General features: G+C 37.6%; 2 protein-coding genes and 1 long non-coding RNA gene across 7 annotated transcripts in view; 2 read left to right on the forward strand and 1 right to left on the reverse strand.

The window, feature by feature from the left end:
* zgc:63863 (TBC domain-containing protein) overlaps positions 1–4,710 on the reverse strand; it is a 33,234-nt gene extending 28,524 nt beyond the window's left edge. Inside the window, exons 1-4 of the mRNA XM_022668028.2 lie at positions 4,454–4,710; positions 2,469–2,654; positions 1,872–1,952; positions 511–697 (exon numbers count right to left, since the gene is read on the reverse strand). Of these exons, the coding sequence (XP_022523749.2) occupies positions 511–697; positions 1,872–1,952; positions 2,469–2,654; positions 4,454–4,532 (533 nt within the window). The 5' untranslated portion in view covers positions 4,533–4,710. The remainder of the gene's footprint in view (positions 1–510; positions 698–1,871; positions 1,953–2,468; positions 2,655–4,453) is intronic.
* Positions 4,711–6,356: 1,646 nt separating this feature from the next.
* Positions 6,357–26,123, forward strand: dgat1a (diacylglycerol O-acyltransferase 1a). The gene is made up of 17 exons (XM_022668015.2): positions 6,357–6,647; positions 8,313–8,400; positions 15,422–15,462; positions 16,838–16,923; positions 17,942–17,994; positions 18,187–18,292; positions 19,374–19,502; positions 21,182–21,256; positions 21,545–21,648; positions 22,335–22,373; positions 22,463–22,504; positions 22,597–22,641; positions 22,754–22,866; positions 23,347–23,412; positions 23,551–23,638; positions 24,833–24,895; positions 24,991–26,123. The coding sequence occupies exons 1-17, from the start codon at positions 6,457–6,459 to the stop codon at positions 25,150–25,152; spliced, it is 1,491 nt and encodes a 496-aa protein (XP_022523736.1). The 5' UTR covers positions 6,357–6,456; the 3' UTR covers positions 25,153–26,123.
* Positions 12,762–15,383, forward strand: LOC125799414 (uncharacterized). 5 transcript variants are annotated; one of them, XR_007438311.1, is made up of 3 exons: positions 12,762–13,196; positions 13,900–14,151; positions 14,194–15,383. It is a non-coding gene; the product is annotated as an uncharacterized LOC125799414 (long non-coding RNA). The 5 variants fall into 5 exon arrangements; XR_007438312.1 differs by having other exon boundaries at positions 13,900–14,109; XR_007438315.1 differs by lacking the exon at positions 14,194–15,383 and having other exon boundaries at positions 13,900–13,971; positions 14,014–14,179.
* Positions 26,124–26,203: the final 80 nt, after the last annotated feature.

A 26,203-nucleotide genomic window follows, 5' to 3' on the forward strand; every position in this document is an offset into this window, starting at 1 on the left:
ATGACTATAGGAAGTGAAACAATTGGCAGTCACATTATGTTAAGAAATGTATTTTTGAAATGTATTTATTTTTTGACAAATTCCATTGTGTTTTTTTTTTATAGGTTTATGATTTTTTTTTAAATCACGTTTATGATTTTTTATTAATCACGAAAAATAAATCTAAATATTACATGCTCTATGATAAATTAACCTAAATTAATCAAATTCATCATCAGAATATTGAATTCTGCTTTTATTCCTCAATTTCATGATTCTGTCTGTGTTTTCTGCATCACAGAAATCATAGGGCCCTATTTGCTGCACGTCTTTTAATTAAACAGGACTAATAACACTCTTTGCCGTTAGTGTTAGTGTGGTTCGTGTTCATTAGGAATTACAATATTTTATTGCGTATCAATTTATTGCATATAACGATATTATGATTATTTTTTTTTTAATACAAATAAAAAAAATATTGTGACATTGCCGAAAAAAAAAGAAAACAACCCTGATCTGTCTCTTCTATACCTGAGGTGATGATTGGATAGTGTCTCGACCATTGCTATAGCCATCCGCTCTCCTACAACCAATAGGAAGGTCACCACGATATCATGATAACCCTGATAGTAGTGCAGCTGAGGGTTTCTCCTCAAAACATCCAGAATGATGTCAATCAGCTGCTCCTGCAGCACCTCCCTCTCTCCAACACGCATTCCTGAGACAGACAGACAGATAGATAGACCAGACAGACAGATGTGCAGAATTAGAGACAGAATCCTGTGACCAAATGAGAATAATTATATGCTTTATCATTCATTGATTATGTAGCAGCATTTTATAGAATGAGATCATTATTAAAAGATAAAGGTCCTGTATTTTATAAATTCTACCAGTTAAACCACTCCCCTGAAGTACAGCATTATACAGAAGTTTCAGTGAAGTTCCTCCAACACTGAGGCTGGAGCATTATTAGCATTAGTCGCTAACCGTGCTAATTGCTAGCTCTTTTGCCAGTTTAGAGGTGAGTATATCAGGCAGCAGCCTGCTGCTAACCCTGGCCATCAATGCTGGACCACCATTAGCATTAGCTGATATTCAAGCTAAGTTAGCTCTTGCTATTGCTGCTGCACCCAGCCATAGTGGAAATCTGGAAATCTAAGCCTACTGTAAATGAACAGAAGCACTTTTCTCACCCAAATTAACTGTTTTCAGAAGAGAAATATGTGTAGATTAATATCCAGTGCTCGTTTAACTTTAAAAGAAAATGTTGCTGCTGAATTAGAAGTAAAACATGTCGACACCCCTGTTATTTACTAATGTTGCATGATGTGCCTTATAATCAAGTGCACCTTATAGTGAAAAAAAAAATACGGGAGACTACATGGAGCTTGCAGGGATATGGATATAAGGCTGCCAGGCAAGAAAAACTGGAAACTTTTGAAGGCAGAAATCAGGAAATAGGGGCACCTACATCTCGGAATTGTAGTTAAACGTCAGTTTCACTGCTCTACTTCCAAAAAAATGTCTCAAAACGCTTTAAGTTTCTATGGGAGGTCAGTCTTAGCACAAGTTCAAACATCGACTAATTATAAATTATAATGTAGTTAAAATAAGTTTAATACATACCGGTTTGTGTATTCATAAACCAAAAGTTAACTTTTAGTAAATACAAGTAATAGAGCATGTGACTGACTCTGGGACCCAATGATGTGACGTAGAACAGAGCGCATTTCTCTTTAAAAGAATATCAAAGCTGAAAATATATTAAAAAAAAAAAACGCTGAATGTTCCCAAGGGTCCCAGAACTTTCCAGATGCTGTGGCTGCATAATGTCCCAAAGGAATTTCAGAGGTCATTGAATTCAAAAATCAATGGGAGATAAAGGTTACCTCTTGGGAAACGCCGCATGGATCTCCTGACGTCAAGCAGCACTTGGTTGTAATCTTTGTGGTTCTCCCTGACATTTTTACCTACCAACGCAGCACAAATAGAAACAAAGAAATATAAGAGTCAAGCCATGAAAGAGAACTGCAATCAAAATCTGCAAAAAGCAACAACAAAATGCTTTTAATTCAATATACAGTAACAGAGATATTTAGTAAAAAAGTAGACCTACTTCACTACTGTACTTAAGTACTATAATGCTATATCTGTTTCTACTGGAGTATTATTTTTACTTTACTACTGTGTACTTAAGTACTAAAATACTGTATCTGTATCTACTGGAGCATTATTTTTACTTCATACTGTACTTAAGTAGTAAAATACTGTTTCTGTATCTACTGGAGTATTATTTTTACTTCACTACTGTACTTAAGTAGTAAAATACTGTAACTGTATCTACTGGAGTATTATTTTACTACACTATTTTACTTAAATACTAAAATACTGTACCTGCATCTACTGGAATATTATTTTAGTTCACCACTGTATCTGCATTTAATGCAGCATGTACAGTACACAACTCAGGCTGCACACACTCTTACCAGGTTTGGCAGGCAGTTCAAACACATTAACACTGAGCAGTTTGGGCCAAACTTTCCTCCGCACATCATCCGTCAGCAAGCCTCCCTCACTAACAGCTGCTCTCCGCAAAGTCTCAATATCCACTGGGTCACTGTTCAGGGCCTGGTGAATGTCCACGAGCTTCTGTTTCTTCCAGGACACATGTTCTGCCAAGATTAAAAAAAAGAGTAAAGTTAGGTTAAATGGATGTGAGGGGAAAGGAAGCTTTTTTTTTTTAGATTATTTGATCTTGCTTTTCCTTTTTTTTTGTATTTGCCTTACAAAACACGTACCTTATTTAATGAGTGGCCTAGGCTGAAACACAACACTCCCTATAACTTTAATATATGAGTAGGTGGAGCAACGGTGACGAGATCTCCATACTATTTCAATCCAGTGTTGCTGGATTCATTTTTCATCAAGATCTTGCAGCAGCATTGATGATGGTAGAGTCTGACCACTGCACAAAGCAGCTCTTCTCCATCCAGCACATCCCAAAGATTTTCAATGAGGTTAAGATCTGGACTCTGTGGTGAACTCTCTCTCAATCCATGTATGAAAATGATAAATGATGATCTCATGCTCCCTGAACTCTGAACTCTTTCACTATTCCAGCCCCATGAATCCTGGCATTCTTAGCTTGGAATATGGCCATGCCATCAGGAAAGAAAAAATCCATTGATGGAATAACCTGGTCTATATTCAGTATATATTCAGGTAGTCAGCTGACATCATTCTTTCAGCACATACTGTTGCTGAACCTAAACCTGCAGACCAATCGTAAGTCTTAAAATCTGGCTCAAGGTAATAGTGACGTGAACATTTTTAACAACCAATAGGAGAGCTATGGGAAGCCGAAGAGCAAGATTATTTCAATGGACTGTTTAGAAACAATTTGAAAAAAAAAAAAAATACATTTTGCAGTTAATATGCCTAATATGGTTCTTATATTTTAATATGTTAAGTATTTTAAAAACAGGTAGCACTTTAAAATCAATATATTTAAAGTTATTTTATTTTGCACTACTTTGTCTTATTGTCCAGTGTTTTGATGCAAACAAGTTTAATAAATACACATTTTGCAAGAATTATGTTCTTTATTGCAATAATTCTATCTTAAACAAAGGCAAATATATAGCAATAAAACTGTGATTCTTTGCTGTACAAGGTTGAAGCAAAAAAGCGGTAAAAGAAGCTTATAGACAGAGTTGAACACAAGAACTAATTACAGTGTGGCAGAAAAATAAACTATTGATGGGAACAAAAATTGTGAGTCTCTGATAAATCACAGTATTGATATACACATTATTTGAAACTTAATATGTTATATTGTATGTAAACCCCACCAGAAGCATGATGGGAAATAATCTAACGTTAGTTGCAGTCTTGTAAATAGATCCCCAGTCTTTGCTAAATCTTAGTCTAAGACTAAAAAGTCTGTGTCTAGTCGTTTTAGAGTCGTTTTAAAGTCGTGTAGCTTAGTTAAATTTAATGTTAACCCATTTTATCATATTATCAGTCAGAATTAGCAAGCTAACAGCTAGTTAATTTCTAGTTAGCTCCAATATGGATATGAAGTTCTTGTAATGTGACGGTCATTCAAAGTGGTTTATAATGACTACTAAACATTTTACAGCTGATTTCTGAAGTTCTAAGCTAAAGTATTATTATTATTATTATTATTATTATTATTATTTTAATAGTTTTCATTGTGTGCAGCTTCAGCAGCTTTCCACGTTGCTGGCAGTGAACAGGACACGTCAGTGAGGCAGGCGGCTAACAGCACAGTTCACTGGGTGTTCCGGAGAATACCCTACACTCAAGCATTATAGCTAACATATTCATAATCTGCTCAATTATAATAACCTTAACAGTTTAAAATCCACCTATAAAAACCTGTAATAAGCTCAGTAACGCTACAGCTACATATCTGCTGTAATACACGGGTAAACCCAGCACTGTGTACCTTCGCGTTTCGCACCGCTGCCGCTGCCGTTCACACTCCTGGAGCCGCTGAGCTGCTGCCGCTTTTTCACCCTTTTCATCTCCTCCTGCTGCACTAAACTCTCCACAAATCTGCTGTTTTACCGGAGACCCATTTAAACACTTTATTAAACTGAACCGAGGCTGAAAGAACCGAAAGTAATGTTTAGAATGAGGAGTTTAAGCGGCTCCTCTGTCGCTCAGAAGCAACAGCCCTCCCTACCGGCAGGGTTGCCAGGTTAAACAAAAATATCCAGCCCAAAGTCAGACTAAAACCTATGGAAGCCCATTCCCGCCACCTAAAATATATAAATAAAAAAAACGCACATTTCTTCTTATTATTAAGTAAACTGCTATCGCATTAGTTTGAGATAGTAAGCCACTATTTTAAGATTTTATTTTGAGATACTATCTCATATTTCTCTATTTTGTGATAGTAAGTCATTATTTTATTTTGAAAGAAAAATCTTTTTTTTTTTTCAAAAGCAACCATACTTGCTTTCTCAAAATAATTAGATAACAGTTTGCTTTATTAATAAATATTTTTTTTATTTTTTTTGGTGTCAGGAATTGCAAACGTCAAAACAACAATGAGTGTACAACTTAGTATTTTGTTTATAAGGGATTTATTATCAGTATTGCTATTTATCATATAGTCATTAATAACATTGTAATATTAGTCTTTTACTTCATTTGCAATTTATGTTTAATGTTTTACCTGAGCACGGGTAATTTGTGTCAAAAAATAAAATAAGTTTTTTTGCCATTTTATTTTTATTACCATACGGGTAATGGTAAAAAAAACGGGAAAAAAAATGCACCCCGCCACCCCTGATTTTTCATCCACGACTGGATTTTCAATCAAGCCAAATTTGGAGGGAAAACCACGCATCTGGCAACTCTGCCCACTGCCTTCCCTTCGTCTGTGGGTAAACCAACCTTTACTGCAGAGCCCGCCCTCTGTCTGCCTCCTGATTGGTGGACGCGCGTCGGATAGGCTAAATCTGATTGGTGCGATTCTTGTCACACATCCTGGTTGACCTGATGAAAACAAATAAGCGCGTGGCTTTATTTACAAGCCCACCACCAGTGATTTACACACAGGCTGCCTCCAAAAACTTTTCTACTCCTCCTCTAATCATCTTTCTCCTTTCCTCTTAGAGGAGAGGAGGAGGAGGAGAAGGCATATAGAGAAGGAGCTGTAGTAATTGGGGAAATTGGACACCTGAGCCATTTTAATAAAATGTTGACTAATAATGAACTGAGCCAATCACAGCGCTCCCTTTTAGCACATCCTAAAACTGCCCAGCCAATCACAGCTGATGCAAGTGGCCATCCTTTTAACTGTGTTAACTGTGGGGAACAAAATACCCTGATTTTTGCTGACACCCTCAGATTTGAAAAGAGTAAAAAAAAATGGGAGGGGTAGTTTGGGAAGAGAAATGGGTGATGTATGGGTTTAGAGGTGGGGCAGGAGGGTGTGCCTCTAATAGCACTATTGATTGACTGATCTGCATATTGTGATGTGTCTGTGTACTGATCAAATTGAACTAAGTATGAATATAAGAAATACATAGAAATAATTTTTTTTTTCTCATAAAACAATTTTATTTATTTAATGAGGTAATGAGTTTCTCTAAAATCTCTCTTTTTCTCAAAGTATCTCAGTATCTCTCACTCTCGCTCAGTATCTCTCTATCTCTCTCTCTCAGTATCTCTCTCTCAGTATCTCTCTCTCTTTCTCTCTCAGTATCTGTCTCTCTCTCAGTATCTCTCTCTTTCTCTTAGTCTCTCTCTCTCTCTCTCTCTCTCTCTCTCTCTCTCTCTCTCTCTCTCTCAGTATCTCTCTCTCTCTCTCTCAGTATCTCTCTCTCTCTCAGTATCTCTCTCTCTCTCTCTGATGCTGGGCGGATCAGTGTGAGTGGCGGTGCGCGGCCGGGCTGCAGTGCTGCCATGTGTCTCTCCGCGGCACCGTGAAGCGGAATCATGGGTGACCGGAATGAGCGAGGCCCCTCCACGCGCCGACGGAGAACCACCATCTCCGGAGAGGCGACGGGGGCGAGCGCGAGACAGGCGAACGGGGGCAAAGCGAGCGGCCCCGGCGGGCAGGGGGAGCAGGACGCGCCGGGGTCCGCGCGCAGACACAAGGGCAGTAACGATGTTAAGGACAGACTGAGGTAAGACCGCGGGGCATCATTCTCTCCGGTACAGAATGAAAGGGGGGTCTGTCACGACGGAAGAGCGGGGGGCTACAGGTAGAACAGCCATAACCCCCCACGATCTAACAGACCGACTGTTATTGTCAATGTCAAATGTTGTCAGTAGTATACAGGATAAAACCACAATTTCAATTAACTCAAATATATAGTTATAAATAGTAAAATCATATATATATATATATATATATATATATATATATATATATATATATATATATATATATATATATATATACCACATTTTACCAGAAGTATATGCACTCTACGAATGCAAGATTATAGAAAAATGAATGATACTGAATAGAAATGTCGTGCTTTTCGTAAATTTTCAGATTTTTTGTTTTACCACTGCATAACTTTAATAGCAAAAAGGAAATGTCATTGTTTGGTATGAATTATTAAGTCTTTTTGCCTAATTACAGTGTTACAGTGTTGACATGTTTTCCTTCTAATGGGTCTAGTTAATTGGTCCAATTAGCGGTTAGCGGCTAATGCTAGTGCTGTTGCTCCCAGCCTTAGTGCTGAAGAAACTTCATTGAAAACTCACCCATAGAAAACAGTACTTTAGCAGAGTGGCTTTACTGCTCCTTAACACCTACCTGACTGGTAGAATTCTGCTAGAATTCATACATAAGGTGCACTGTTGATTTTGGGAAAATTAAAGGATTTTAAGTGCCCGTTATAGTCAGAAAATACAGTACACATTTTATTATCACTTTCATCTGTTAGTGTTTCATTACATTATTTAGATACACAGTACTGTCATACTGTAATACTATCTGTGGACATGTTTCCATGGTGTATGGATGAGAACAATGCGGTTTAATGTATTATTATCAACTGGTATACACGTAGCTAACAGTGCTAACCTGAGACTAAATAAACAATGCTAAACTTTGACATCTGAGGTAATATAAGGCAGCATTTGACTGGCTGGGATTGAGCTATGAAGCTGGGATGTAAATACACAGGTCTAAACAATGTATTAACAGATGGTTAGTGTTTCTGGGGATCAGTTGTTACTTAAAAAAATCCATAAGGTTATTGTTTATATAAATGAAAACACTGTGTAAGATATATTGTAATAGCATTGTGTACAAACCATTATGTTGTCACACATTTTCAGAACATTATTCCTAAAAAAAAAATAACAGGCTAACCTTCCTGGAACCTTAACTCAATGTTCTCTGTTAGAACATACATTAATACCGGATTTTTTTTACAAATAAAATTATATAGTTTAAATATGGTTAGAATTTAATTTAATTAATTTCATTAAATTCTAGCTAGCTAAAACCAAGACAGTGCGGTTAAATGTCACTGACCAAAGACTGACCTTTAGTTGGCATCTTCAGCAGCATCATAAATCTCTTACGAGTTTTCAAAACGCAGCTGTCTGTTACCACACAGAATTTCTTCATCAGAAAATGTTGAACTGCATTACAAACGTTTCAACACAATCCTTCCCTACACCAAGTGCTCTTCACTCTGCTGATTGTTCAGACATTCAGTCCTTCTAAGTCGTCTATAATGAATTGTGAATTAGCTCAAGGACATGGCTGGTTCTTGTGCGAAGTGAGAAGCTGTGGTAATGATATTCCTCTTTCTCTGATGTTCTTTCAGCTGCCATCGGCTACAGGAGTCTCTGCTCAGCTCAGAGAGTGGCTACAGCAACTACAGAGGCATCCTCAACTGGTGTGTGGTCATGCTGGTAAGAACTGCCTTGGTTTGGTTGAACCGTCCTTAGCTTTGATTGCAGAACACATTCACTGTGGCATTGTTTCAATAAGCTTCTGCGATGCTACAAGATTTATTTCAATCCAGTGTTGCATTAATTTATTAATTTTTCACCAAGATCTTGCAGCAGCATTGATGATGGTAGAGTCTGACCACTGCACAAAGCAGTGCTTCTCCATCCAGCACATCCCAAAGATTCTCAATGAGGTTAAGATCTGGACTCTGTGGTGAACTCTCTCTCAATCCATGTGTGAAAATGATAAATGATGATCTCATGCTCCTTGAACTCTGAACTCTTTCACAATTCCTCCCCCATGAATCCTGTTATACATTGTCATCTTGGAATATATCCGTGCCATCATGGAAGAAAAAATTGATCCATTGATGGAATAAGCTGGCCTATGTTCAGGTAGTCAGCTGACCTCATTCTTTCAGCACATACTGTTGCTGAACCTAAACCTGCAGACCAACTGCAGCATCAACCAACCCCACATCATTTACTTACTTACATCCAGGTGGCAACTTTTGTTTTTGTCCAGGCAGTGTAAATACATTTATTTAATAATTCTTTTAAATTTTAAGTATTAAAGGAACAGTGTGATTTTTGGGCAGTCGATTTTTAGAGCATTAGAGCTCTAGAATCTTAGACCAGAACAAATGCAAATACAAATTTGTATTCAGCTACATGAATTGGGGAGAAATGTTGTCTGTAGTTTATAGAATAAAACAACAATGTTCATTTTACTGAAACATAAACCTATAAATAGCAAAATCAGAGAAACTGATTCAGAAACTGAAGTGGTCTCTTAATTTTTTCCATAGCTGCAGGTTGAGACAGAGACATATTTTACAAAAAAATATATATATACCATGATGCATAGTGTGTATCATGATGATTTTTTTTCCATATTGTCCACCTGTCCTAACATATAGTACATATCATGCTATAAAAAGCTTATAGTACTGTCATTTATAGAAGCAATATCATATTGTATGTCACACACCCTCTCCATATACATAAACAACCTGTAATATAAGCAGTCAGATAAGCATTTAATTATCAATACAATTAAATGCATTAGAGTGTGTGTAAGAAGCCTTGTTGATGACTGACCGATTAATCAGCTTTACAAACATAATACATAATTGTGTTGTACATTCTCCAGCATACTGGGCTTCTCATAGCACTGACCCAGTTTATCGGCCATTAACTCAGCATGAGCAATAATTCACTCTTCAGCACTGAAGCCTGCCAGCGGCAAACTGACAATGAACTGCGTTACTGAAGGTCAAATGCTGATTGTGTGTCAGGCTTTTATTGCACAGGGAAGTGTTTCCTAACCCTGAAATTGCTCTTCACTCTTCTCTGCAAATTCTAATGTGGTGTCCCTGCTTTAACATTGCTGGATTTCTTAAAGGTCTCATTCCATATTTTTTTTTCATTCACTATAAAATGTCTAGCTGTGGTTTCTAGTATGAGTGAATGTCATGTGAGCTGTTTTTTGTGAAAAAAAAAAGTGCTTTGGTGATCCGGTATAACACTGCTTTAGTCCAGTTGAGGTGTGTGGGGGGAAACGATAGGATATCGGCTCCTGCTCATGAATATTCATATATGCAAACATATCGCCTCTAATTGGCTAACAGCACTGCAAGGCAGCGAAACGGACAACAGTTAGAAAAATGTTTACAAATAAAGACATTTTTTACACTTAATAGCAGTCTTTGCAATGTCATCATACTGTATGTTACTTTACAACATGTAATGCTCTGCTAAGTACAGTTCAGCCACTGACCTAGTCTTAGAGTCTCTGTAAAACGCCAAATCCACCAGAGATCCTATGTAAACCTATAGTTACTTACACACAGAGGTGGGTAGTTCAGGTCCAGAGATAAAAAATCTGGTGGTGTTCCATAGACAAATTCTAACCATTTGTTCCTTAGCTCTGAATTACTGGGTAAAGCATATAACACTGATGTGTTATTCGCACAAATAACAAAGGAACAAACTTCCATGCTGTTCCTAGCGCTGTTAGCTCCTATCTGACGAGACGGCGTCGCTGCCCGGCTTCAGTTCGGTCTCTGGGCAGTCGCAAGCAGAGGTGGGCGGGGCCATGAATACTAATTCTCACGGGTGCTTTTCCTGACCGACTCGTTTTTTTGTGAACATTTTCTTTTACTAGTTACTGCAGACAATGGACTTTGAGGAAGAGTTCAACTCAAAGAAGAAAATAAAGTGAATTTTAGCGGAAGGACACCTTCCGCTAAAATCCAGTAGCATTGCCTGCTACCTGACCCTCAGCATGAACATGACATTGTTTTAAGGCATCACTCAGAGCTAACTGTGGTTATTTTTATCTGTCCTATTCTCCTACCACCTTGGTGAATCCTGGAGTCCCTCCACCTGGCAGAACAGAACTATGGGCTGCATGGAATACACACACACACACACACACACACATACAAACACAAACACACAGATACAGACAGTGTTCTGCACTAAGATTATAGTATTGTGAACAGGTGTTCTCTTTTAGAGACACTGGTGTAGAAGAGTGCTTGCAAATAGAGGTGGTTTTTGAAGGATTTTAATATGCGCTTTTTTTAGTATTCTAAGTAGTTTTTATTCATGTTTTTTACAATTAATTTTTTTTTTACAATTAGGCCAATGTACAAGACACTATGCCTAATAATAAAATGTATTTTAAGGTTAATTTATGTGCACATTTATACATGTAATTTCCTAGGGACAGAAATGGCACCCACTTGTTAGAATGGCCCAGAAATTTACCTTAGCAAGACAGTTGGTCCACAGGTACAGGCTGGCACTTTTATATTACAATATATGGCTTTATATTTGAACATGATTATAGAAAGACAAACATCTGTAACATTGTGCAATGTCTAGATCACTATGTTGATTATGACCTACAGTTAATCCTACACTTATAAAAGCTTCAGGAGGAATCAGTGTATGTCTGCATGTCACCTACACTCTGCATAATTTTAGGTATTAAAACGTATAAATGGCTTAACAGCAATCTGTTAGCCTAGCTAGCATTGGACCCACAACTGCATTCTGTTGTTGTAAAGGTATTTAACTACAGACTGGTGTAAACTATATAGTCATAATCCACATATCCTTTGAAACCACAGGATCTACAAACACTAACCAGCACAAACACACCCATCTGTTGGTAAAAACAGCAATTAATTTAGTTCAGAAATACAGTTAGCATCGCTAGTTAGCGTTAGCCATATTCATTAACATCTGCAGTCTGTTAGCCTAGCTAGCATTGTGTCGTCAACAGCATTCCGGCATTGTGAACGAAATAGCCATCTCAAGTGAACTACAGCCATAGTCCACATTAAATATCACACCAAAGATCCTACCCACTGTAACCAGCACTAATAAATCAATCTGTTATTAAAAAACAGGGATTAATTTAGCTCGGAAATACAGTTAGCTTCGCCGGTTAGCCGTTAGAGATTGCACCTAATCCACTACACTACGTGTCAAAAAAATTATATTAATATTTAATTTGAAAGAAAACTACTGTGTGTTTGTATATAAAGTGTGTCAAATAAATGACTTTAGAATGCATTTACATTAAATGCACTTGTGTATACTTTTAAAAAAGCTGTGTGTTCTGTTTCAGCCTTATTATGTAACTTTAATCATAGTACTAATTATAAACTAAAAGAGCCCTTTTATTTGTATCAGTATTAGCAGTTTTATATCAGTTTTATATCGGAATCATATCGTCCCATCACTATTGATAACGAGCATCGTCAAATTTCAAACAAACACATTCTTGGCTGATAAACTGCATCAGCAATTGCATCTCCAAACTGTACTGCTGCCCATGTATTTTCTGGCTCTTTCATCCACTTTTAACTAAATTTCGTACACTAGACTCAAGTTCAAGTGCGACAGTGTAATGACGCCAAGACACTTCAGCTTTCACAATACAGCTCTACAGCCATACATTCTCTTCTACTGTCTGAGAAGAGCAGCATTTCAACACTCATGAGGAGAGTCAGAGACCCAGAGCAAAGTTCAAGTACTGACAGATGGGAGTCTATCTAGGTCTAGCTAAACGATATTGAAATAAATGTGATGTCTTACTGGGGCTGGTAACTCTGATGAACTTATCCCGTGTAACAGAGGGAACTCTTGATCTTCCTTTCCTGGCAGGGTCCTGATAAGAGCCCGTTTCATCAAACCTAACATTTTTAATGATCTTTGTTTAACAGTTTTTGTTCAGTAATAGTAATACAGGGTTCCCGCGGGTCCTAATAAATTCTTAAATTGTCTTAAATTTACACGAAATTTGCTCTAGGTATTTTTTTTTATGCCGGTGGGAAAACACAGTGGCCCTCTAAGGAACTAAGGTTAGGGGCAAGCTAGCTAATATTACAGAGGAGAAAACTAAGGTTAGTGGCGAGCTAGCTAATATTACTAAGGAGAGAACTAAGGTTAGCGGCGAGCTAGCTAATATTACTGAGGAGAGAACTAAGGTTAGCGGCGAGCTAGCTAATATTACTGAGGAGAGAACTAAGGTAAGTGGCGAGCTAGCTAATATTACTGAGGAGAGAACTAAGGTTAGCGGCGAGCTAGCTAATATTACTGAGGAGAGAACTAAGGTAAGTGGCGAGCTAGCTAATATTACTGAGGAGAGAACTAAGGTAAGTGGCGAGCTAGCTAATATTACTGAGGCGAGAACTAAGGTAAGTGGCGAGCTAGCTAATATTACTGAGGAGAGAACTACGGTTAGTGGCGAGCTAGCTAATATTACTGAGGACAGAACTAAGGTTAGCGGTGATCTAGCTCAGCGTTTCTCAACCTTTTTTCTATCACGACACCCTTTAAAAGTATGCAAAATCTCAAGGCACCCCAGTTTACAAATGGGGGGGGATGACGAGGAGAGTTGCTGGCGGAATATTTTATTTCAGGTGAGAAGGGGGGGTGGGGGGGTTATTTACAATTAGCGCGAAACCTGCAGACTTTTCAAACGAGTGAAATACTCTGCTACACTCACTGCTGAACTACCACTGGATGAAGAAGTTAATGGCTCCGATTCAGAGTTATCTGAACCTGCAGTCTTCTTTAAAAAAAAAACGTTCCATGCGAGCTTGAGCGCTTCACACTACTCTCGCAGTGCATCGCGTGGGGGAAAAACTTTACAGTGTGTCCCAATTTAGGGGCCGCATCCTTCGGAGGCTGTATTCGAAGACAGATTGCGTCACAGCTGCGCAGTAATACACCGCCTATCTCTGTGGGTCGCATCCTCCAGAGTATGCTGCCTGTGAATTGGGACACACACCGACACGCGCTGACTCTGGAAAGGAAATATGCACGTGATGCGAAATATTTTGACGGCACCCCCGATGAAGCCAGACGGCACCCCAGGGTGCCGCGGCACCCTGGTTGAGAAACACTGATCTAGCTAATATTACTGAGGAGAGAACTAAGGTTAGCGGCGAGCTAGCTAATATTACTGAGGAGAGAACTAAGGTTAGCGGCGAGCTAGCTAATATTACTGAGGTGAGAACTAAGGTAAGTGGCGAGCTAGCTAATATTACTGAGGAGAGAACTAAGGTTAGCGGCGAGCTAGCTAATATTACTGAGGAGAGAACTAAGGTTAGCGGCGAGCTAGCTAATATTACTGAGGAGAGAACTAAGGTTAGCGGCGAGCTAGCTAATATTACTGAGGAGAGAACTAAGGTAAGTGGCGAGCTAGGTAATAATACTGAGGAGAGAACTAAGGTTAGCGTGGAGCTAGCTAATATAACAAAGCAGAGAACTAAGGTTAGCGAAGAGAGCTAGCTAATATTACTGAGGAAAGAACTAAGGTTGGCAACGAGCTAGCTAGTATTACTGTGGAGAGAACTAAGGTATTTTTTAATATCTCAGTTAGGAGTGTGCCATATCATATCATATGCACAAAAAATAATAATTTTCATTTTGTTGCTGTAGTGTATTCTGGAAATATTTTTTGTCTTTCTCAGAATCTGCTCTCTGTAGACCACTTGTTTTTTTCTGTGAAAGTTAACACATGTACTTCTTGTTTTACCCAGACTGTCGTAGAGGAAGTTGAATGCTACTGCATGTCTATACAGTTTCAGAGCTGGTTTATGATCAGTTACCCACATATAATTGCAATCATTAGTATATAACATATTAAAACATTTTAACTCATAACAGTAAAACAAGATTTAGAATTTTTTATAGTTTTTGATTTTGGCAGTGATGAAACGTTTTCCCGACCGACCCTCTGGTGCATTTTCCTCTCATATCCTCCTCAGCCTTTACCCCAGTCTCTCACCTACTGACCTCTGGCACACCATAAACAGCGTGGGTTCTTGTTGGCACACACCCACGGGAGTAATATGGCCTGTCCACTCTGGCAACCTTCTGATCACGTTCTCCGTGACACTCTGAGTGTGTGCTGCTCTCCAAACCATCACTGATTGGTGGAAACTTCACACTAGACCTCAAGCAGTTTGGACTGTGTGTCTCTCCACTCTTCCTCCAGACTCTGCTCCCTTGATTTCCAAATGAAATATAAAATTTACTGATGATCAGTGATGGTTTGGAGAGACATGTCATCTGCTGGTGTTGATCCACTGTGTTTTATTATCAAGTCCATCAAAGAAAATCTAACAGCACTTCATGCTTCTCTCTGGGCAGCAGTACAATAGGCACCACTTTGTTTTCTTTAGTAGACGTATGTAAAGGTGTTCTCTGATGGTACCTTTTCACCTATTTACCTTTATGGCTGCTGTTATCAGGCCATGGTTGGATTAGTTGATAAGACAGCCCAGTGTTTTGTATTGTTTAGCTGAGAACTTTGATCCCAGTTTAGATCCACCCTGTGACAGTGATGATCGGAGCAGCTTCAGAACGTGTGATAAAAAAGAGATAATCATAAGAAAGAAAGGAAGAAAACAAGTGATTAACCAATTGACACCCATTTTTCTTTCTTTTTTTGTAGGTTTTGTCCAATGCACGCCTTTTCCTGGAGAATCTTATAAAGTAAGTGAGCAAAGTCCCATCAGAGAATACATCAGTTACATCTTCTGATTTTTTATATATATATATATAAAATTGTTTAAATGTACATGGGTATCAGTACAACCCCCAATATCTCTAGTAATACCCCAACACCAGTAGGGTGAAGACCAGCACACACCTCCTCCAATACATTTGAAGCTAGCCACTGCCCCTTTTTTTAAACTGCTGCTGAGTAGCATCATAGTTCGCTCGGAGAAAAGCGCAGTGACCCGGTTCTGATACAATTGATGGCAAGCTGCATGACCAGGATTCGAACCAGCAATCTCCCAGTGATAGTGGCAGCACCTGGAGCCTCATGTCAAAGTAAAAATTTCACGATATTTCAGGGTTTTTTTTTTTTTTTTTTTGCAGTAGTGATATTCTTATTGATATGACAAAACATTAAGGTGAAACAATATATAATATGAAGAATACACTACTGAAACAAAATAACGGGTGTATATGGGTGAGTTTTTAGTAAAGTTTCTCCAGCACTAAGGCTGGGTGCAGCAGCATTAGCATTAGCATTAGCCGCATATTCAGGAATTTATCTTGCCAGTTCAATCTAACGTGCGTGTTTCTCAGAGTGTGTCATATACTACACACATATTATAGTGTAAACACTAGATAACCGGGGCACCCACTGCTGTTCATTGGTTCAGTTTACAGCCATTACGAAAGAAGCTGCAGAGTTAGATAAACAGATCAACTTCCCACCACAGTGTGCACATCAGGAAGTGGCAGCGACCGTGCCTTACAAATGTGACCTAACATGTTGCCACTATGTGAGCTTGGGCATATATACAGCTCTGGAAAAAAAATAAGAGACCACTTACAAATATGAGTTTATTTGATTTTACCAATTTAAAAACCTCTGGAATATAATCAAGAAGGAAATGGATGATCTCAAACCACCAAACTGAACTCTTTAAATTTTTGCACCAGGAGTAAAGCAGCATAAAGTTATCCAAAAGCAGTGTGTAAGACTGGTGGAGGAGAACATGATGCCAAGATGCACGAAAACTGTGATTGAAAAACAGGGTTATTCAACCAAATATTGATTTCTGATCTTTTAAAACTTTATGAATATGATTTGGATTTCTTTGCATTTGCAGAAATGTTGTCTGTAGTTTATAGAATAAAACAACAATGTTCATTTTACTCAAATATAAACCTATAAATAGCAAAATCAGAGAAACTGATCATTTTTTATTTATTTTTTCCAGAGCTGTATTTCTGCATGAATATGTTTTTATTTTAAATATCCATCAACTGTATTTCTTTCTCTGATAATCACTGCTACACTGTTTGATTATGGTGTTTGATTGGTGTCAATTTTGTCTTTTAATTTCTACAGATATGGGATACTTGTAGACCCAATCCAGGTGGTCTCTCTTTTCTTAAAAGACCCGTACAGCTGGCCTGCTCCATGCCTCATCATCGGTAATGATGCAGGACACCACTGGCCACCAGTTATCAAGTTCTACAATTAGATTTATTTTAGTATGACAATTGATTATTTAAAATAAGAGAAGCATGTATTTTTTTAATGTACTTTTTATTTCCTATACGATTTTTTGTCTGCTGGATTTTCTCAGTCAGCTTTATTAAAGTAGAGTCACCTGGAATACAGGCTTTCAGGTAACAGCTGTGCTGAACTCATCAAGAGTTGAACTTGAATTTCTTGTCTCTTAATAAAGTGTTTGAGAGCATCAGTTGTAAAGTAAAGTAGTGAAGAGGTAGAGTTACAGGTATACAGTGAATAGTGAATATTTATAGAGTAATGTTCTAATCCAGATTATGAGAAGCAAGAACTACTCAACTAAGTAAAGGAACAAAAAAAGTTTGCAGTCGCAAAGAACACATTAAAAAGACTATAATGATGGAACTGGCACTCATCAGGACTGCTTCAGGAAAGGAAGAGCAAGAGTTTATTAGAGTTACCAGCCTCAGAAGCCACAAGTTAACACCTCCTCAGATAAGTGCAATTTAAATGCTTCACAGAGTATTTTGGTTTGTTTAACACTTGTTACCTTATGAGTTCCTTCATAGTCTGGATCACTTCTGTATTAAATTACAATGTAGGAAAAAAAATATATATATACAAAAAAATAACATTGAATGAAAAAAATGTGTCCAAATTTGACTGGTACTGTGCATACTTTATGAGTATGTTTTGAGTATGCATAAAATGCATTTTTAAACCAACTGAGATGCTGAAAATTGCTGAGATTTGTTATGTATTAAATTAATGAGTTAGTTATTTTGCTATATATGTTTTCTAATGCACTCTAATGCATAACTGTGTATTGAATATGGAGCTACAGCTGTTTAATTAATAATAATTGCCGAATACCCATAATTTCTCTACAGCATTCATTTCCCTTGCCTCCTCTACTTAACCCATCATAAGGTTATGAAATGTGTCTGATTTGTGGGTTTGCTTTATGTGCTTTTGCAGCGTCCAACGTGTTCATAATGGCAGCTCTGTACACGGAGCGGAGGCTGGCTGTGGTGAGTGTCACGCTGTAATGACTGAGACCAATAGAGACATCTGTGAAACTGTGCATGAAATCTGTCATGATGTGCGGTTCTTATTGAAGCTGTTATCATAGAATCAGTCATAGTCACAGTGAGACACATCCTCCTGAGATGACTTCTAAAAGCTTGACGTGATCTTTTTATTTTTGTGCCGTTTTCTTTCAGGGTACCATCTCAGAGGGTGCTGGAACATTCCTTCATTTTGTCAATCTCAGTGCCGTTTTGTGCTTTCCGCCAGCCACCGTCCTTACATTGAGCTCCATGACCCCCGGTAGGACATCATTTAATTTAGAAAAAAATACGAAAACAAATAAGGGACTACTTAAAAATGATGAGTTTCTTTGATTTTACCAAATTGAAAACCTCTGGAATATAATCAAGAGGAAGATGGATGATCACAAACCATCAAACCAAACTGAACTGCTTGTATTTTTGCACCAGGAGTAGTCATAAATTTATCCAAAAGCAATGTGTAAGACTGGTGGAGGAGAACATGATGCCAACATGTATGAAAACAGTGATTAAAAACCACGGGTTATTCCACCAAATATTGATTTCTGAACTCTTAAAACTTTGTGAATATTTCTTGTTATTTCAGCCATTTCTCATTTTCTTCGGATAAATGCTCTAAATGACAATATTTTATTTGGAATTTGGGAGAAATATTGTGTGTAACTCATAGAATAAAACAATAATGTTAATTTTACTCAAACATAAACCTATAAATAGCAAAATCAGAGAAATTAATTCAGAAACTGAAGTGACCTCTTATTTTTTTCCAGAGCTGTATGTCCCTGTTATGGTTTTAAATATGAAGTGTTTTAGATCTACACAATATGGGCATATTGGACCAAATCTCAGAGTACAGTATTTAAAAAAAATGTTTAAAACTCTGCTTTTGTTGGAGAAACTGTGTCTACTGGCCATCACATTTTTTCTACTAGATTGTGGAGCATTGCTGTAAAGATTTGATTATTTTTAACAACAAAAGCATCCCAATTTAAACATATTGGACAAAGCATCCTCATCCCAGACTCCACAGCACCAAACCCCCCTGATTTTAGCTGACTCCACCCTCAGCTCAAATTTGAAAAAGGATAAAAAATGGGAGGGGTAGTTTGGGAGGGGCACTGGGTGATGTATGGGTTTAGGGGTGGGGCAGAAGGGAGAGCTGATTGGCTGTGCTTTAAAGTAATTTTTATATAGGTGACCCCAAACATGGTGTTGTTCCATCCAGTTCTCTGTGGAAAAGTTTGGAAACTGGGGTGGAGATCAAGCAGTAAGATTATCTCTTGGTTCTGTATTGTGTTTAGATGATGTTTAGAATGAATCTGTTTTGTGTTTGTTTGTAGTGGGTGGGGTCTTTGCACTGGGGGTCTACACCATCCTCTTCCTGAAGCTCTTCTCCTATAAGGACGTCAACAAGTGGTGCAGGGAAATCAGGCAGGCCACGGCCCGCAAGCTGTCCCGCTCTAACTCCTGTGAGTACTAGTGAGAACCTACACGTGACTTTCATCTCAAATGAGACAGAAGATCCCTGCTAATATAAAAGTTCAAAATGTATCTTGCTGTATTTAAGCAATATGAAGATGAACTGATTGATAAACAGCATTTTTAACGTTTAATATTTGGGTCCCTGAAGAGATATGAGCCTTCGAATAACTCTCACCAAAGACTCAGGAGTGTGGCATGTTAGCGCTATGACTTTTTCACTAGTGTCATTAATGAAGACAAGATGATGCTGATTTAAAGCAACACAATTGGCTCCCCCTACAGCTGGGAGGAGTATTTCGCGCATTGAGCCACGACTGAAGAACACCTTTTTCTGGACAAGCTAAGAGATACACTGCCATCTCTGAAAGTGAAAGAATCATGTGGACCGAGGCAGTAGAGTTATATTCCCAGCTAAAAAAGAACATTATAAGAATGTTTAACAGCATTGTTGAAAAGGTTCCAGTAGGGGTGGGCAATATTATATCGTATACAATATATCGTGATAAAGAAATATTGAGATATTAATAATCCATATCGTGATAATAGAGATGTTCTGTCTTAAAAGTGGTCTATTATTTACTGTGAAGCTTTAAGTGTATTTATTGTATAACTGTTTTAGTTTGCAGTTTATTTGCATGCACTAAATATTCTGCAATATTTTTTGCTGCATTATATTATTTTATGCTATATTATTTCTTTTGATTATGCTGTTATATTCTTATACTATATTCCTGAAATTAATGAATTATTTTTCTGTTTTCCTATATAGTATATACAAGTATATCGTTATCGCAAAAATACCCTGAAATATCTTGATATTATTTTAGAGCCTTATCGCCCAGCCCTAGGCTCCAGGAAGGTTAGCATGTAATATTACAGGAATAAAGTTACAAGAATAATGATAATCATCATCTTAGCGTCATTAGAACCTTTCTCACAAAACATTTCCAGCTAGACGTATACTAACATTATGGTAATGTTAAAAGTAAGTCATTCCCAAACCTAAAAATTAAAACTCTAACAGAAGTGACGTAGCAGCGATGTTAGCAGAATGTTTTAAAATGTTTTAAAATAGAATAAGAATATCCAGAACACCTGACAATGGAATGTTGTAAGAAAAGTTAACCGTTACATTCAGAAAACGTTCTACTAACTAAAAATTAGTAAAAATTAGTTAAAAAATTAGTGCTGAAGTGACAGTGTGCTTTCATTGCTGACTTGTTTAATCCAGCTGATTAAATATATGTATTAACATGAGGCAAACTAGAGTGTGAATGAATGAGGCTTTAATCTCCATTCACCACGTCTGAAGTGTAAGTGTGTGTTTGTGTGTTTGTGCATGGGTGTGCGACCCAATAATTGAAAACCCGTTCCTGGGTAAACTGACGGAGCAAACACGGGGGCACACACACACTCACACACACACTTACACACACATAAACACTCCTCTATGCATTCCACTGTTACTGTTTGCTGTAGGACTGGAGATTAACTTGACCTGCCTTTCTTTATAATGCTGCCATCTGCTGGATAGGCCACTGCAGTTCTATTTTTTTTTTTTTTTATTGAGTTGTACAGTAGTTTTGATAAGATGATCTACGTGTATCTTGGTCCTCTCTCTTTCTGTCTCTGCTTCGCTGATCTACAGTATGTTACTTCTCCACAGGTCCATCTGTTCACCGGGCCAATGGCAGCGCAGTACACAGTAATGTGACCTACCCAGGAAATCTCACTCACAGAGGTAGTACTGCTACATCTCTGTAGAAATAGAGTCTGATTCCAATCCAATTATATATATATATATATATATATATATATATATATATATATATATATATATATATATATATATATATATATATATTTATATATATATATAATTATTATTATAATTAACTAAATAAAACAAAAAGTAAGTTTTTAAAAGTTTAGACAGGCCTAAACATTGAGTTCAAATTAGCATTAGGTGTGTTAAATGTGTAAATAAGGTGTTCTTCATGTGCTGTTGAATTTCTCTGTTTTTATTTAGATATTTACTACTTTATCTTTGCCCCTACACTGTGCTACGAGCTCAACTTCCCCCGATCTACTCGGATACGGAAACGCTTTCTGCTCAGGAGACTAATAGAGATGGTGAGAAATTCTGTCATATTTACAGTCTGTATATATACAGTATAAAGTCTGTATGTATATATTATGTGTATAAATACACTGCCTGGCCACAAGAAAAGTCGCCACTCTAATATTTGTTTGGATCCCCTTTAGCTTTGATTACAGTTTACACATTCACTGTGGCATTGTTTCAATAAGCTTCTGCAACGTCACAAGATTTATTTCAATCCAGTGTTGCAGCAGCATTGATGATGGTAGAGTCTGACCACTGCACAAAGCAGCGCTTCTCCATCCAGCACATCCCAAAGATTCTCAATGAGGTTAAGATCTGGACTCTGTGGTGAACTCTCTCTCAATCCATGTGTGAAAATGATAAATGATGATCTCATGCTCCCTGAACTCTGAACTCTTTCACAATTCCAGCTCCATGAATCCTGCTTTACATTGTCATCTTGGAATATGCTCGTGTTCATCAGGGACGAAAAAATAAATCTATTGATGGAATAACCTGGTCTATATTCAGTATATATTCAGGTAGTCAGCTGACCTCATTCTTTAAGCACATACTGTTGCTGAACCTAAACCAGCAGACCAACTGCAGCATCAACCAACCAACACATCATTTACATTTTTTTGGCCAGGCAGTGTATTTATAATATATATTTAGTATTGTTTCGTAATGTTTAAATTGATTCTTTTCATTCCAGCTATTTTTGATGCAGTTACAAGTTGGACTGATACAGCAGGTGAATATGAATGAGGAAAAATTTATTACACTATTTTTTTATTTGTTGAAATGATTACATTATTGTTCATTAATATGTTTGTTTTCTAGTGGATGGTTCCCACAGTTCAGAACTCAATGAAGCCTTTTCAGGTAAAGTCCTACTTTGCTTCTCTCCTGTGCTGTTAGGCTTGTTTTAGTCATAAATTTATATGAATATCAATAGTTCATATCTCCTATAACAGGACATGGACTTATCCAGGATGGTAGAGCGCCTCCTGAAGCTTGCTGTGAGTACATAAGTCCCTTCATCTACCTTATCCCTGATGATCTCTGATGTCTGACATGTTCATGTATCTCCTAGCAGCCCAGCAAGTACTTACCTTTCTGTTTCTCCTTCAGGTCCCCAATCACATGATATGGCTCCTCTTTTTCTATTGGTTTTTCCACTCATCCATGAACTTCGTGGCTGAGCTGATGCAGTTTGGAGATCGGGAGTTTTATAGAGACTGGTGGTGAGTTTATTCATTCATTTAACTTCCTTCTAAAGCCAGACAAACACTATGCGATTCTGGAAAATGTGTGTACTGGTGACAGCTCACGCTGTATGCTTAAAGGAGCAATCAGTAAAATATGTGAGCAAGTGTGTGAAAAGTTTTCTGCCCCAGACAAAAGGCTTATATGGGTTGCCAGATTGCCAAACAGGGGCAAGTGATGCTGATACTTACGCTGTAGCTGAACAGTGAATATATATGTTTTAATGTTCAAAATCCTGTTTATACTACGCTAGAGGTGGTCAGTTGTATTAGTACTACATTAAATGCAAATTGCTAACCCGATGCTGTGGCTTGTGGGTTGCCAAAATTTACCCGGGTAAATTTGGCAGGTGATAATTTCCCATCCTATCCATAGTCTACATTAGGGAGTTGTGGCTCAGGGGTTAGAGCACTAGACTATTAATCACATGCTTGTGGGTTCAATGCCTATCTTTGCAGGAACTCAGAAACAGTCCCCTATTTTTGGGCCAACTGGAATATCCCTGTTCACAAATGGTGCCTCCGGTAAGTATGAGATCTGTATGTTTTTAATGCCTGTTTTGTACCCATATTATGATTTAATAAACAGTTTCATTTGCTTCAGTTACTTATTTTCCTTGCAATACATTGATTTATTTTCTCTGCTTTTTAAATTCTATTTAGACACTTTTATAAACCCATGCTGAGGAAGGGTGTGAACAAGCTGGCGGCCCAGATCGCTGTGTTCCTGGTCTCTGCATTTTTTCACGAGGTCAGTAAGAACGTTCATGCTCTACTTAACGTGCAGATGTTATTGTCAGGAATTTAAGTGGCATCTACCTTATTTAACAGCAGCCACTTACATGTATTTGTTTGTTTCACCAGTGTGTGTTTTACATTTTTCTGTTAATTCATATCAAATAATTCCAGCATTTATCAAGGATCGCATTAATCTGGTAACTACATATCAGTGTTCTGAGCTTCATAACTGAAGATATGAGTAAAGTACAGACATCATCATATTAACCACATATCGTATCAAACAGCAAAATGTTTAACTAACCAGAATAGTTTCACTGATCTATTGTCAAATATCAGTGATTAATCCAGCTTGGAATACTGTTAGCATCAGTAGTTCAGTAGGCCTGTTGTGGCTAATCCACCATTACTCCATAATAAAAGCCTTGAATCCTCAATCTAGATTATATTAATAAAAACATAATATATGATTTATTTTTAGCCTTTATTTCTTTTATTGTTGATGAATATGGCTCACAGCCAATGAAAACCCCCAAAAATCAGTGTCTCAGAAACAGTTGAATATTATATAATTAGACCAATTGGTACTTTTGGCAGTGTGGGCAGTGTGCCAAGTCCTGCTGGAAAATGAAATCCACATCTACATAAAAGTTGTCAGCAGCAGAGGGGAGCATGAAGTGCTGTAAGATTTTGTGGGAAAACAAAACTGCACTGACTTTAGACTTGATAATAAAACACAGTGGATCAACAGCAGCAGATGACAGACATGTCTCTCCAAACCATCACTGATTGGTGGAAACTTTACCCTAGACCTCAAGCAGTTTGGACTGTGTGTTTCTCCACTCTTCCTCCAGACTCTGCTCCCTTGATTTACAAATGAAATGTAACATTTACTGATGATCAGATGGTCAGACAATCTTACAGCACTTCATGCTTCCCTCTGCTGACAGCTTTTATGGAGATGTGGATTTTATTTTCCAGCAGGACTTGGCACACTGCCCACACTGCCAAAAGTAACGTATATATAAATGAGTTTCACATTTTGAACTGAATTACTGAAATAAAGTAACTTGTCAATGATATTCTAATTTTTTTTAATACATTTTAGCCATATGATCCAGCACTATTACCAGCTCTGACTGTACAGAGAAGATGTTTTCTGATCTTCACAGTTATTTTATTAATTTTTTAATCTCTTTGTATCCAGTACCTCGTGAGCATTCCACTGAAGATGTTTCGGCTCTGGGCATTTATGGGAATGATGGCCCAGGTCAGACTGAACCCCCAGATTTTTACTAATGCAGTTATCACCCACGAGTAAGCTAGCAGTTATGTTCATCTGCTTTATCTGTGTTTTCGTTTTAGATTCCTCTTGCCTTATTTGTGGGACGGTTCTTAAGGGGTAACTACGGCAACGCTGCAGTCTGGATCTCCCTGATCATTGGTCAGCCGATCGCCGTGTTGATGTACGTCCACGACTACTACGTGCTTCATTATGGAGGCGTGTCAGAGGGCGGGGCGGTCTGACTTTGCAATAAGCGGGAGATGGACATAAAAGTACAACCTATTTTTAAAAGGGAATTACAGAAGATTTTATAGGGATATTTTTACCTAAATTAAAAGCAGCAACAGAGAAAAAACTACAGCGTCAACGCCAGCAGGAGACAACGCCCTCTTATAATGCACTTTATAAGCGCAAAGAGAGAGAAAAAGATAGAATGAGAGAGAGAAAGAAAGAGAGAGAGAGAGAGAGAATGTGCAAACGTCCTGAAACACTGCCCAGCCAAAGCGACACAGCATTGTAAAGCTTTTTTACGTGTTTTCTACTTGAATTTCTCACACATTGAAAATGAAATTTAAATTTTATTATGGCACTCATCAGGACCTCCCCAGGAAAGGAAGAGCAAGAGTTACCTCTGTTGCCTATTGTTGGTAAGTTCATCAGAGTTACCAGCCTCAGAAACCGCAAGTTAACAGCTCCCCAGATAAGAGCATCTAAATGCTTCACTGAGTATTTTTTAGGTTTGTTTTTTAACACTTTTTAAATTTACTACAGTACAAATTTCTGTATGGGTACATGCATATTGCTAGGCTTTAAACAGGTACATTTTAAATAATTTAAATGGCTTTAACTTGTCATATCATCCACTATTATATAAAAAATATATATATATATTAATTAATTACGATGAAAGAATATATTATGTTGTTATATTAAATGAAAACCAATGAATATATCATTTCACCAAGTGATTGAGTTTTAGCATTCAGTGTCTACTGTTTTATGTTTTTGTGTAAATGTGCCTCAAAAACAGGAATCGGATCACAGGCTGTAGTTTGGAAGTTCACTCAGGCCGTGCAATATGTTGCCAAATATGTGTTCACTAAATCATGCACAGTATTGACATACTTGTTATATTTAGACATTTTTAGAAATGATTTCCACAGTTCAGTACTATATGTGATTAATATTAAATGCAGGATACTGTGAGAGTTTTTTTAGTGTATATTGTGAATGTTTCAGTTTGATTTGATACAGAACTGGTTTAATAAGACGTTTTTACTGCAGTCAAAGTGG

Source organism: Astyanax mexicanus, chromosome 3, assembly GCF_023375975.1.
Source record: "Astyanax mexicanus isolate ESR-SI-001 chromosome 3, AstMex3_surface, whole genome shotgun sequence".
Lineage (NCBI taxonomy): Eukaryota > Metazoa > Chordata > Actinopteri > Characiformes > Acestrorhamphidae > Astyanax > Astyanax mexicanus.